This window comes from Dipodomys merriami, unplaced genomic scaffold (genome assembly GCF_024711535.1).
Source record: "Dipodomys merriami isolate MVZ:Mamm:240054 unplaced genomic scaffold, mDipMer1.0.p SCAF_20, whole genome shotgun sequence".
NCBI lineage: Eukaryota > Metazoa > Chordata > Mammalia > Rodentia > Heteromyidae > Dipodomys > Dipodomys merriami.
The window spans coordinates 9,582,955-9,596,521 of record NW_027203382.1 but is presented as its reverse complement, the minus strand read 5'-3'; the positions used below and the strand labels follow the sequence as shown (position 1 = coordinate 9,596,521).

General features: G+C 34.8%; 1 protein-coding gene across 10 annotated transcripts in view; it reads right to left on the bottom strand.

Annotated features, from left to right (window-relative positions):
- Positions 1-13,567, bottom strand: part of Mctp1 (multiple C2 and transmembrane domain containing 1) — a 530,774-nt gene that overhangs the window by 149,106 nt on the left and 368,101 nt on the right. For all 10 annotated transcript variants that reach the window (XM_070031065.1, XM_070031059.1, XM_070031063.1 and 7 more), the window contains one exon: positions 12,041-12,160. In XM_070031065.1, the coding sequence (XP_069887166.1) occupies positions 12,041-12,160 (120 nt within the window). The remainder of the gene's footprint in view (positions 1-12,040; positions 12,161-13,567) is intronic.

Sequence of the window (13,567 nt, the reverse complement as noted above, 5' to 3'; positions counted from 1 at the left end):
TTAAATGCCTTTGCATACTGACACAAATTTTAAGACAATCTCAGAAACAAAAACCTATCTATATCTGTATCTATCACCCAAGGGTAAATTATCCATACACCTTTCTACCTAAGAACTTGCAAGCATTTCATACTGATGATTTGATTTGTCTTTTTCACTCTAATAACTAAATGGTAGAAACATGGTTCACCAAGTTTACAACTAACTATGCCTTAAATAATCTATATAACTAAGGGGAAAACATCCTATAAATTCAAGTAGTTTCTTGAAATATGCCCTAATTATTGTCTCAGTATTGCCACTACTTTACAAAGAATATAATATTACATTATGCCTTTTAATGTTATGCTGGAATAATTTGGATTTATATACTTTTAAGGAAATCTAGAAAGACAATCCTACAATAAAGTGGGCTTACCAGGTTTCTTTCTTCCTTTTTTTAAAAAAATAATTAAGATACACATACTTTTCCCTTGGGTTTTCTTTAGTGTGATAGAAATTTAGGCTGTGGAGAAGTTCATTTTAGCTTCCATTAAATCAATGTGGATCAATAAAGACAGTTTAAGTTGTTTAAGCAACTCAATGAAAATGTGTATTTGAAACATAAGAAATATATTCTTAGTCAATCAACATGTGCTTTGGAGAAAATGTCATTTTTATTTCTTAGAGGCAAAATAATATTTCTTGTCTAAATTCTGCCTTAAATATACAGTAAACTCTATGTCTTCTTTATAAACATCTCTGCACAATAATCTTGACTACCAGAAAATTCACTAAAGTATGTTACATTCATATGACTTAAGTTGAAGAAATAATGCTAAACAGAACACTGATTTACTGTATCAAAAAGACAATTTTGACATAATGACTTGTACGTCTCATTGTTGCAATGGGTCCACCTGTATCCCTATTTAAAGGACTTGTTTTTTCCCTGGTGGTGGGGGGGAGGAGGGTTGGATGGGGGGGTGAGGGTGGACGGGATGGGAAGAGGAAACAAAGGAGGAGGCTACAATGCTTGATAAGAAATGTACTCATTATCTTGCCCATGTAATTGTAACCCCTCTGTACAGTATTTTCACAATAAAAAAAGAAAAAAATAGCAAGAAAGAATGAAAAAAAAGACAATTTCAACATACTCCCCTGCAACATATTCTTCAACAGGAAGTATTAACATCAGGAGTCCAGTTCTGAGTTTATTGTCAGAACTTTATAGGACAATGTCAAACATTTGCTGTTCATTAATTAAAGATAACATTTTAACTTAAAACAGCTTTGCCTTTCTACTCATTGTTGCTGTATTTGTGACTTCTATTATCAATAATAATTCTTAAGTATTTGCCTCATTTCATTTTAGTCTCCTGTTATACAAAATTATCTTTATTTCTTTATTTATTTTTATTGTGAAAATACTGTACAGAGGGGTGACAATTACATGGGCAAGATAATGAGTACATTTCTTATCAAGCATTGTAGCCTCCACCTTTGTTTCCCCTTCACATCCCTTCCCAGACTCCCCCCACCCCCCCACCCAATCCTGCCCGCTCCTCCACCCCCCCAAACGTTGTAAAGTTCGTTTTCGACATAATGACTTGCACATCTCATTGTTGCAATGGGTCCACCTGTATCCCTAGTTCAACGATTACAAAATTATCTTTAAGCCCTGTTTCAGTTGTAATAATCTGTGAGTTCATATGTATGAGAAAGCTGTCCTACCCTGAAGCTGGGGTTGACATAGATATGCTTCTAGCATTCTAAGAAGCCATGACTCCATGTGATGTGCTTTCTCATTTTATACTTGGTATTCTAGGATTAGACTTGGTAAGTGGTTCTAAGCCATTATCTATGATATCACTTCTACAAAAAAGTGTGTTCCACGGGCTAAGCAACTGTCTCACCAAACAAAGTTTTCCATCTTATTTGGAGGTAGAAAGCCTGTATGAAAAGCATTCAATTTTAAAATATGCATTAACCAAGATTAAGGGGTGAACAATTAAACTATGGCAGGAAGTTTATGTTCTGAGTATATAAAAATATAGGAAACAGCCAGGTTAGTAGAACACGGGCTAAAAAACTGTCATAAAAATACTAGTCTGTTGACTGAGGTATAGAGTAGGCTCTTCCATGGAGGAACCAAACTCCATTTAAAAATTAGATTCATCAAAAATAAAAGACTCCTGGGCCATAGAGAAAAGAAAGTCTGTCTTAAAGTTGGTTAGGAAATGAAGAAAGTAGGTAAAAAAATGCCCCGAACTATGAAAAGTAAATTTGTCATCACAACCTACTATGAACAAAACATACTAGATGAAAGGATATTAAAAAGAAAACTTGATAAGAAATGAAATATACATCTGTACATATAAATAATAGAGTAATGGCCACTTGTGAAGCATGAAGCACAAAACAGATAATAAATCTTAAGTTATCAGAAAAAAAAATTAAACAAAACCAGATATATACTGACGCCTAAATTTCTTTTTGTTCCTTTCCTTTCCTTTCCTTTCCTTTCCTTTCCTTTCCTTTCCTTTCCTTTCCTTTCCTTTCCTTTCCTTTCCTTTCCTTTCCTTCCCTTCCTTTTCCTTTTCCTTTTCCTTTCCTTTTCCTTTTCCTTTTCCTTTCCTTTTCCGTTTCCTTTTCCTTTTCCTTTCCTTTTTCCTTTCCTTTCGTTTTTTGTCAGTTGTAGGGCCTGGGCACTGTCCCTGAGCTCTTTTGCTCTACCACTTTAAGCCACAGCTCCACTTCTGGTTTTCTGTTGGTTAATTGGAGATAAGAGTCTCAGGGACTTTCCTGTCAGGGCTGGCTTCAAACTATGATTCTCAGATCTCAGCCTCCTGAGTAGCTGGGATTATGGGCATGAGCCACTGGTACCTGGCTCTAAATTTCAATATTGATGCCTAGATGGACACAGTGAACTTGGTTAGGAACTTCTACAACCAAGTGTTATAGAGGTATTATATTTTGAAATATTATACCTCTCTGATCCAACCTTGTACAATTTGTGGGTAATTAGTTGATTATATTTATCCTTGGTGGTCTGCTATTTGTATTTGTATATTTTTTTGTTCAGTTTCTGGGGATTGAACTTTGGGCCTGGCTTCTTTGTGCTCAAGGCTAGCGCTATATCAGTTGGGCCACAACATCACTTTGGCTTTTTCTGAGCAGTTTATTAGATATAAGAGTTTCACAGACTTTTCTGCCTTGGCTGGCTTTGAACCTCAATCCTCAGATCTCAGCCTCCTGAGTAGTTAGGATTACAGGTGTGAGCCACTAGTGTCCAGCTGTGATCTACTATTTTATATTTCATCCAAAAACTTCTTTAATTGATTAAAGGAAATATTTAATTCAATATTTTATGACAAAACTGGATGAAACATACCTGAAGTTTGTTTAAAGATTGTTCATGTACAGAATATCAATGAGAGAAAATGCAGAATTATTTGTGCATGGTAAGATGGGTATAAAAAATCATATACATATGGGTAATCATTGCAACAATAAAGTTTTTATTCCAATTGGTAAGCAGGATAACTTGTCTAACGAACAAGTATTTAACTATTTTACATGCATTTCTTTTTTTTTTTTTTTTTTTTTGGATCCAGTTGTGGAGCCTGAACTCTGGGCCTGGGCGCTGTTCCTCAGCTCTTCAGCTCAAGGCTAGCACTCTACTTCTTGAGCCACAGTACCACTTCCGGCTTTTTTTCTTTTTGCTTATGTGGTGCTGAGGAATCGAACCCAGGGCCTCAGGCATGCAAGGCAAGCGCTCTACCACTGAGCCACCTTCCCAGCCCCGTGTTTAACTATTTTAAATGACTTTCCTACACTATAAACTTTCTAATGGATATCAAAATGGTAAGTATGCCTAATGAAGTATACTTTTAGAACTCTGACATATTATATACAATGATTAGCTATTGCTCATAAATACAACCTTTATGGGCAAGCCCTACCACACCCTTATAATAAGAGGGCTTCATTACTTAGACCAGAATTTATGTTCACTCACTTCTAGATTTTTGATGAAATGCAGAATCTGGGTCCACAGGAAACACTTATGTGACTTTTCATAAGGAGAAGATGAGATTCCTTAATGTCTGCAGAACTAAATAAAATCTTTCTTTGAAACAGACTCAAAGTAGTCAATAATTTTGTATAATGATCAAAATTCTCTTTATATAGACTGGTTTACATCATATATAAACTATGGAAGTTCCAAGCTAGACTTTATCATCAGAAGTATGAAAATAACATCAGACTTATATTATGCTCCATTTAGAGTGTGCATTCTCAGTGGGGGGAAAAATGAATCCCAATGGGGTGGAAATTTGTTCTTGTGGTAGCTAAAACTTGGATATTGCAAAAGTTTAATGAATTTTGGTACTCCCAAAGTCAGTACTCTCTGACAATTTTTATCCCTTCAGACTTCATTTCTGTCATTAGATTAAATTTGCCCTTTAGGGGAATATGAAAATAAATTAAGAACTCTGATTTAGTATAAAATAAAATCCAAGGTTTTCCACTATAATATTTTATTGCTTCCATTAAAATCAGTGCTTTCTTTTAGACCCAAATATCTGTTTACACTTTGATATGTTTTCTGCCTTTCCTTGCTTCTTTCCTCTTCTCTGCATCATTCCCAGATGAGCCTGAAGCTAACGACTGCTGTGAACATCTTTCCTCTGTTATTGATCTCTAAATATGACCACTTGCTGAGTGCTGAACCTCTGTTATCACAACAAAAGCAGGAGGTGTCATGCACTGTCATAACTCAAAGAACTGGCTGTGGCTAAGGTTGGCCACTGCCTGTCTATCCTGTTCGTACCATAATGTTCAGGTGTGCTAAAATGATGGCAAGAAAAGGAGCAAAGAAAACACCTTCATTAGCAACATTTCATGTTTCCTTCTCTTTTGGTAAATAAAGTAAGTCTAGTTTGTTCTTAATTCTAAGGTACATCTTCATAACTAGTCAAAATAAAATGAGATACCAGAAATCATTCTGCAACTATTGCTTAATGTTCTCTTGATCCAAACACATGTATTTACAGAAAGTGGATATAATGACTTAAACCTATTAATACCAGCCTTTTATTAATTACAACCATTTGAGCCTTACTACTATCATTTTTTAGACTGAGATTTGAATTCAGTTCTAGTCACTTTCACTCATTGATTAATGCTCTACCAACTGAGCCACACCTCCAACTCCACTACTACCATTTTTCTAAAGTTCTGCCTTTGCAAAAAATGCTTTATACAATTTTCCTCAACAAATATATCCCTTCTGATTTGTATTGAAATTAGAAAGTAGAAAATCCTTTAGAGTACCAAAAAAACTTCAAACACAGGAATCTTGGGATAGGTAGACATCTCAACTTTATCATTTCATAACTTTTTGATACTTAGGCAATTCAGTTGTTAAATATGGACCACACAATGTATTTCCCAAGGTTTGGAATCTTTTTGTTGTTGTTATTGTTGGTCATGGGGGCTTGAACCTCTGGGCCTGAGCAATGTCCCTCAGCTCTTCAGCTTGAGGCTAGCCCTCTACCATTTGAGCCTCAGTGCCACTTCTGGCTTCTTCTGCTTATGTGGTGCTGAGGAATTGAACCCAGGGCTTCATGCATGCAAGGCAAGCACTCTACTGCTGAGCCACCTTCCCAGCCCCAAGATTTGGGGTCTTAAACTATCTGATAAATCAGTGCAAAGCAACAGTGTGAGATGAAATCAGACAATATTCTTACAGCTAGGGAAGAGTGCACTGAGGCCTTGACATACTAGATCATCTTAACTCTCACGGCATGCACCATTAAGGGGCATAAAATGGGAAATTCTTGAATCCAATGTGGTACTATGGTAATGCTGGTAATATTTGTGGTTTATGTTTGATTATAATATTGCACAACACTATTCATACCTTGGAACAAATGAGTTTGTTTTCTTTTTCCCCAATCATCCACCAAAGAAATCTCACCTAGCTTATAGCATCCTACTACCTACCATGTTAGAGGAAAAGGAGGTAAAGCAGAGATCATAGAGAACATGCATGAGTGGGATCTGCTACTGGGATTAATTTCTTTTTACTGTAAATATGAAACAAAATTTCAGAGGACTAAGCTTTTCATAGAGTAGCAGACCCTGAAGCTTATGTGATTATCTTCCTCCAAAGACCTGAAAGCCCCTTTGCAACATCTATTAAAATAAACGAAAAAGGGCATTAGCATCGTTTAAAGAGAGGGAAACACTGTTCTGAGGAACTGCTGTGTTGTATATACAATAGCTACAAAAGGCAAAATGACTTCATCTACGTAGGTCTGCACACTGCCAGGATCAGTAGCATTCTATAGAATCCGTCACTCCTCAGGAAGGATCAGAAGAAAATGTTTTACTCCATTTTTATTTACTTTGCTATGTTTCCTAAGAATTAGGTTTGATTTCAGCTAAAAGTGATCAGTCCTAAAACCTATTCACTTATAAATGATGGATTACGATCTTTTGGCCACTTTTTTTTAAAATAAATACAATTGAAAGAATTTATATGCAACATTTTGTGAAAGGCAATGCTTAAGGAAACCTAATTTATAACTTTTCCTGGAATTCAGGGCAACATTTAAAAAAAAATCTTCCTTGGGATTCAGATAAATCTGAGAAAAATGTGTATTTTGAGGATCAGCTTGATGTGCCAGAATGTCCATATGAATTGGACATACAATCTACTGAAAAGAAAATTGTAGTGCTAGAAACATGGAAAGTCAATAGTTTTTGACTCTGTAAAATGAATTTTAGGCAACTCTGACAGTATATAATACCCTAAATCAATAAAATTCTATGCAAGTTTTTTCTTTCCATGCACATCTATGAAGAAAATGTTTAATATAGTTTAAATGTGTATGCACTAAACTGAAATTTTTAGCAGCTTTAGTATTTATGTATGGCAGAAACACAAAGGAAGAAAGGTAAGCAAAAGAGCTTGGGCATTCAGACCTATATAATTTTAGGAAAACTCATGAGTACAGGGATAGCATCATCAATCAGATTGTTTTTCTTTTGTATTTTATTTTTAGGGACACTTCTGATTTGCTGTTGTAAAGAAAGTACTAAAAATTATATATGGGACATTTTCAATTTTCCTGCTAATTCTGGAAATTAATTTTATCTCCAAAAATAGCACCAATGAAAAAAAGTACCTATAAAAATAATATGAAAATTGCCATGGACTAGAAGCTTAATTTTTTTGGTGTGGTATTACTGACTTATGCTACATAGAAATGTCTGTAATAGATGGAAAGTAATCTTCAATATGTCCAGTATAATTATTCTGCATTTCAATGTATAGTAATATGAATACCCAGATTAAACTAGAGGTGAAGCAGAGAAGCCTTTGTATTCACATTGGTATTTCTGCCTAAGCAATGCTCTAATTTTAGACCTTGATGGTGAAGGTAACTTAAAAAAATGTCCTTGTGGTTTGTAATAACTTTTAGAAAAATCCATAAGTTGTTCAGTAGTTGTGGACTTTCTAGGGAGGAGGAAGTACAAAGTAAAGGACCCTTAAACCGAAGGGCCTATTGTCTTCAATCATCATATCACAGTGTCATTGCCTGAGCTTCTGCAAGTCCAGGTCCTACTTTTTTCCTGTGGCTTCCTCCATTTTTTAATAATGAATCATTTGGCTACAAAGAGCTCCCTCATGTCATTCTTTGAATAGATCACTCCTGCTTTCTCTGTGCCTTCCTGTATAATGACCCAGCTTCTTCTTCTTCTTTTTTTTTTTTTTTAAGATATCTGTTGTTCCATGTGTGATCCTTTACTAAAATAAAGATGGGTAGAACACAAATTATCTGGATGCAAAGGAAAACCAGGCATTTGAAAAGGACCCAGAAAGAACGAGTAACAAACCAAAATGAATTGCTATAGAGAGAATTCTCTATTTTCACATAGACACACACACATACATACACACACAGAGTAAACCTAAGGAGACAGTCTCAGAAGGAAGTCTGTTTCAAACTGGCCAGGCCAGGGGACTGAAGCCAGTAGCCCTCCAGATATGAACAGAAACATATGAACAGAAAGAGCATTTTATGATTTAACAGTGAAAGCATTCAAACATGCCGTTTTGGAACACGAGGTACTTTGAGGAGTTGACACTGCTTCATAATTCATGTTCATTGTTCCTCTAAGTAAAATATGTGTCTCCCTTTAGTTGTTCTGCTAGGAATTGTACATTAAAGCAAGAGGACATTTGTGATAATGCACATCTTAAGACTTTTCATTAAAGTACCAAATTTAAATTCTACCTTTTTGTGCACTCTGACATTTTTGTCTGGCATTTTCATTAATTTTGCGACATACATAAATGTAGCTGAAATGTTAACTGATCAATACTTTGTCTCTCTCATGTAGCACTAGCGCTCCATTCCCTAAGGACCACACAGCAGAACAGAAATTAAATGTGTAAAATATCAAATGTTAATGTTAAACACAGCGGCACTTACTGTATAACGACAGAAAAGGCTAAAACAATTCCAAATGGACAGATGGTACCACAAATTATCTACAATCACATTTAAAGATTAAAGTTTGTCCTGTAAAATAATTCTTTGACACACACTGAAGTGTGTCCTTTTACTGATAGCTCAGTTGTCCAATTATTTTTGTGCTCATTACAGTGAGAAATGACAGTACTGAAAAGAGAATGTGCACTCCTTCCCCCTCCCCATTTTGTACCCACTGACATCCACAAGAACACAAATGTCTGGTCAAGAGCCTGATGAAAATTAGGTCCAATTTATGAGACATTCCACATCTACAATAGATGATAACCAAGACAAGTAGAGCCTTCTGTACCATCCACGTCTACGTTCGCTCTTAGGCAGACAATATTCATAACGAAATTAAACACTGAATTCACTCAAAAACAAAGCCTTTCCCAGAACTGCATTTGCTTATTTTTTACTGTCCCCTTTCTGGCCAGTTTCAGCCTCTGCTGCCATCAGCTGACTTTGAATCCTCATCTTCCCCCCTCCCCTCCCCCAAACACACTCAGGTAGAGCTTTCAGAAATGGCAGCTGCTCTCCCTCAGAATTTCTCCTGCTTTCATGTTCATTGACAGTGAGACAAAAAAAGATTATTTGTGTTTTTTTTTAATTTGGAGGAAGAAAATTAGAAAAGAAAACTAACATGTAATAGGAAAAAGGACCTTTAAACGTTATGAAGTATACTGATTTGGGCCTACAACCAAGCTACATAATGCTACAAATGTGTGTGTTCCACAAGGCAGCTGCATTTATGAAAAAGTGGGCCAAGTGGAACCAATATTATAATAATAGACCCATGATCCATCAACAGGGCATGGTGGGAACAATATGTTTGTAACAATGGGTGCTGCTTATATTCTCCTAGTGGAAAGCAGTTCTTTTCAATAAACTGACTTAGTAAGGCTCTAGTCGTACAAGGAGATCTTTGAAAGATGTTGTTTTTAAATACTGATCACTTTTAATTTCAACAAGATGAAGAAGAGTCATATAACAGGGATTTTTTTCTGAATTGTTATGATATTAAAATGGGAAGACATATTCAGAAGACTCTTTAGAAAAGAAATAATATCTACTGTGCTGCGTAGGGTACACTTATTTCAGTTCCTTCCTTTAAATACTGGGAAAATAGTACTATCCACTCTATAAAATTGTTAGGACTCTTAAATACATTAATGTATCTAAGTGTTTTTAATGTGAGAAATAGTTCTTTATCATATAATACATGCTTAATAAATACTAGTTGGCTATTTACACATAAATTTTGTGTATCATAGTTTAATCTGAGGTTAAATAGATAGTTGACACAGGATTACCAAATAATTTAAGATTCAAGTGGAATCAAGAGGCAAAATTGCTACAATGGATCAAGCGTGTCTGTCATGATATAACAATGAACCCACCCAGCCCTTATTTATCAGGTATCACTGAAGAATGAGGTTCTCCATACAGAAATAATTTTCAGATGGACTGTTGGTTCAAAAAATGGTAGGTCCACTAATTTAGAAGTATATTTTCCTAGGAGTATATAGACTGCCAGCTGCTCTAGTGTAGAGATGCTATAGTGCAGGATGAAAAAGGCGTGGTTCTGTTCTCCTGGAACTCAGCTCAAGTCCACATAAAGGCAGTTTGCTTCTATGAATATCATTGAATGCTTCTTGATTTTTTAAAAAATGAAACAGCTAACATTATTGTTTCTTCTTGAAAGTACTCTCAGTGTGTGCTCACATTGTGGTCTGTGACCTCTTCGTTACCCTGTGTGTCCGCAGGCCTTGCCCTATCTTCATTGTATCTATTCTCTTTCTCTGCAAGCCTCTTGCATTTAGCTTATTTTGTGGGACTGAATCTGCTACAAATTGGTCCCAGTTAGAACAGATTATTATTACAATTTTTCCTCTACTGAAATCTGCTCTCTTCCAGTGAAAACAGTCAAGTAATATGTGCATGTGGCTATTTTTTTTCAAATTATTTCTTCTTACAATGAGAAAGACATTGTGAAAAGGGCTGCCATCTTGAATTCATTTTACCTGATAGACTCCTGCAACTGGAAGAAGTTTGTGAGGCCATACACAACACATTGTGCCAGGAAGGGATTCAGAATGAATGTACCTGAACAAATGATATAATTTTATACATTTCTCTGTTTTCAAATTTCACAAACAGCTGTGGAAAATGGCTTCAGAAGAAGTGAATAAAAATGGCAGCATGACCTTTCTAGTAGAATTTTATTGCTGCTCTAAGGCCTCCTAGAACCTGGAAAGAAGGATATAAAGTAGACCTAGAAACTCAGCGTCATTTTTTTCTTATTAACATTGACAAACCTCTTCTATACTAGTGAAAAATCAGGCTAAAGTTTGTTTAACAGTATTCTGATATATGTATTATGTGAAGCAGCCACTAAAACAAGTACTGAGAGATGTAAAAAAAACAAATTTTCTTCCTCTAAAACTTAATGAAGATAACACTTACTTTTTTAAAGGAGAAAACATGTATATGGGAAGCAGGTTGCCTAACTTTTGGTAACTTAAAATACGAAGAGACATACACATTCTTTGTTTGTGTGCTCAGACATTAATGCAAGTCTACTGCAAGGCCTGAGAGGAGGGTAGAACTCAAAGTATTAAACAGATATGCAGACATTCATTCGAATGGTAATACTAAAATGTTGGTTTGTTACTATAATTAAGGCATTTCTTATAAGCCCTTGAAATAAAGTCATATTTTTTTGTGCAACTGGCAACTGCCTAGGTACTTAAATGCTAACAAACATGAACATCACTTCAAACTAAAATACTATAAATAAGCGAAAATACTTGAGAGTAGAAAATCCCAGATAAAGCTCAAAGGAAATAATATTCTTGGATTTTTCTGCCTCTGCCAGTTGGTCTCATCAGCAGTTTTTAAATAATCAAAAGTAAAAGGTTACATGATGAACACTGGTAGAACTGTTCAGATCGATTGAATTCTCACTTGACTTTTTAAAAACTGGAGATTTCAGAAATAATAAAACATCTGTTAAATAGGTCATATCCACTTCCAATTGATTCACATATTAAGGTATTACCAACCAGAATTTTACTACCCATAATATTCATATTTTAGCAGAAACAAATTCCAGATTCAAGAATGAATCAAATCAAAGGGAGACTGGCCCAGACTATTACTATTATTATTTTTCACAAGGAGGACTTGTTCTTGGCTCTCTTATTGCAATTTGGAATTATGCAACATGCAAAAATTTTACTTTTTAAGTGTAACAGAGAAAATTATACATTGGCTGTGATGTCTTGCGTTTTGGAAATCTCGGGGGGTGCGGGGGGAGGTATATTCTTGGACTCAGACCTTGAACAATCCATCAGGTTCCTGCCCACAGCAAATCTGTCCAGTCAAGTCTTAAAATAGGAGTTTTTAAATGGCCACATCGACATAACTGTTACTATAGCCACAGAAACATGCATCTATGAGTACTGAATTTAATGAATAACAATGTAAGTAATATAGCATGATCATACCACAAAAGCAGCAAGGCTCCTTGGAGGTGACTCCCAATCAAAGCAACTATTAATGTAGTACGCAGCATTTATGAGCACCATGACACAGCGTTTCATCCGGATAAAGTTTCTTAGTAGCAACTGTAAAGAAAATGGAAACATCAGAATTGGCAAGAGGAGAAAACAATCAGATACACAGCAAAATTCTTCAAGCTTATTGTCATTTAAAAGAGACTTCAAAAGTTAAAATAAAAAGTTGCAAGGACATACCAAGCAATTTGGCTTACAAGTTAAAGAGAAAGAACTATTTCTGGAGAAAGTAGAAAAAGCACTGCTTTATAAAAGCAGGCTCTTAGCTAAACATATTTTTAAAAACAATGCTATCATGTTGGTTGGAATCCTTTGTCCATTTTTCTGCTACTTACAGATGATGGACCTTGATTAATTTTAAACTTCATTTTTTTTGTGTGTGTGACTTTAAGATGAATTAAATGTTTTAATTCCAATAGATTTCAAAGTGAGATTAATAGCTTGCAAGATTTCAAGGAAAGAGCTAAAAAGTATAGTTTATTATAGAAAACAGGATATTAATTTTGTAGGATTTCTTCCTTTCTTTCTATCATATTCTCTCCTCTCCTGTCACTTCGGTCTCTTTTTCACACACATTATGGTTAGCCTACATATTCTCACTGTTTCCATAATTTTAGAATTAGAGAAAAAAATTATAGTGACCAAATGCTTTACAAAAATCTTTTTGTTAGAAAAGTAAATGAGAATTGAAATAAATTTAATTTTTTTACCACAACTTAAATAATAAAAAGATTAGCTTATGTACTTGGTAATGGTTACAATGATGACATACAGGAATATTAACAGAATAATCATTTGTCTGTAGGTTATTGTTTTGCTACTCCAAATATACTTCAATGCTGATCTGGTATTTTAAAGAAGTAGCTATGTAAAGCTTAATGAAATACTATGGCATAATGTATAATGTGTCAATACGGATGCAAAATATGCGTATACCAGTTATAACAAGTGGCTAAAACTGAAATTCCACTCACACAAAGAATCTTCTTGTGTGTTTCATTCTTGGCCCCTATCACCTTTCTTCCAGAGCATTTTTTTTATTATTTTCATCTGCAATTGTAGAGAAACATAATCTCTATTTCTCTTTAACTAGATAATTGCTTTACATATGCTATCTTTAAACACCCGAGATCCTATTGTTGATGGTGAATTTATTAAAGTGTAATTTAAAATGTTCTTAGATTTTAATAGCCCCCAAACGGTCAAATATTTCAGAGCACAAATAAGTTCAGTAAACTTTACAGCCATAATAACTACTTTTTCTTTTAGCTCTGCTAATTGGATAGAATCTTAAAAAAAAAAATAAGGTAGTGTAGTATTCTTTCTTGACATCAAACTAAAGTTAAAATTATAATTGATAGATTCCAAGCTTAATTTAAAACTCCTTTATCATAGAAAAATCAGATTTCCTGCTTTTTTTTGGTGAAAATGTCAATGAAAGTTCACCTCTAAAAGATC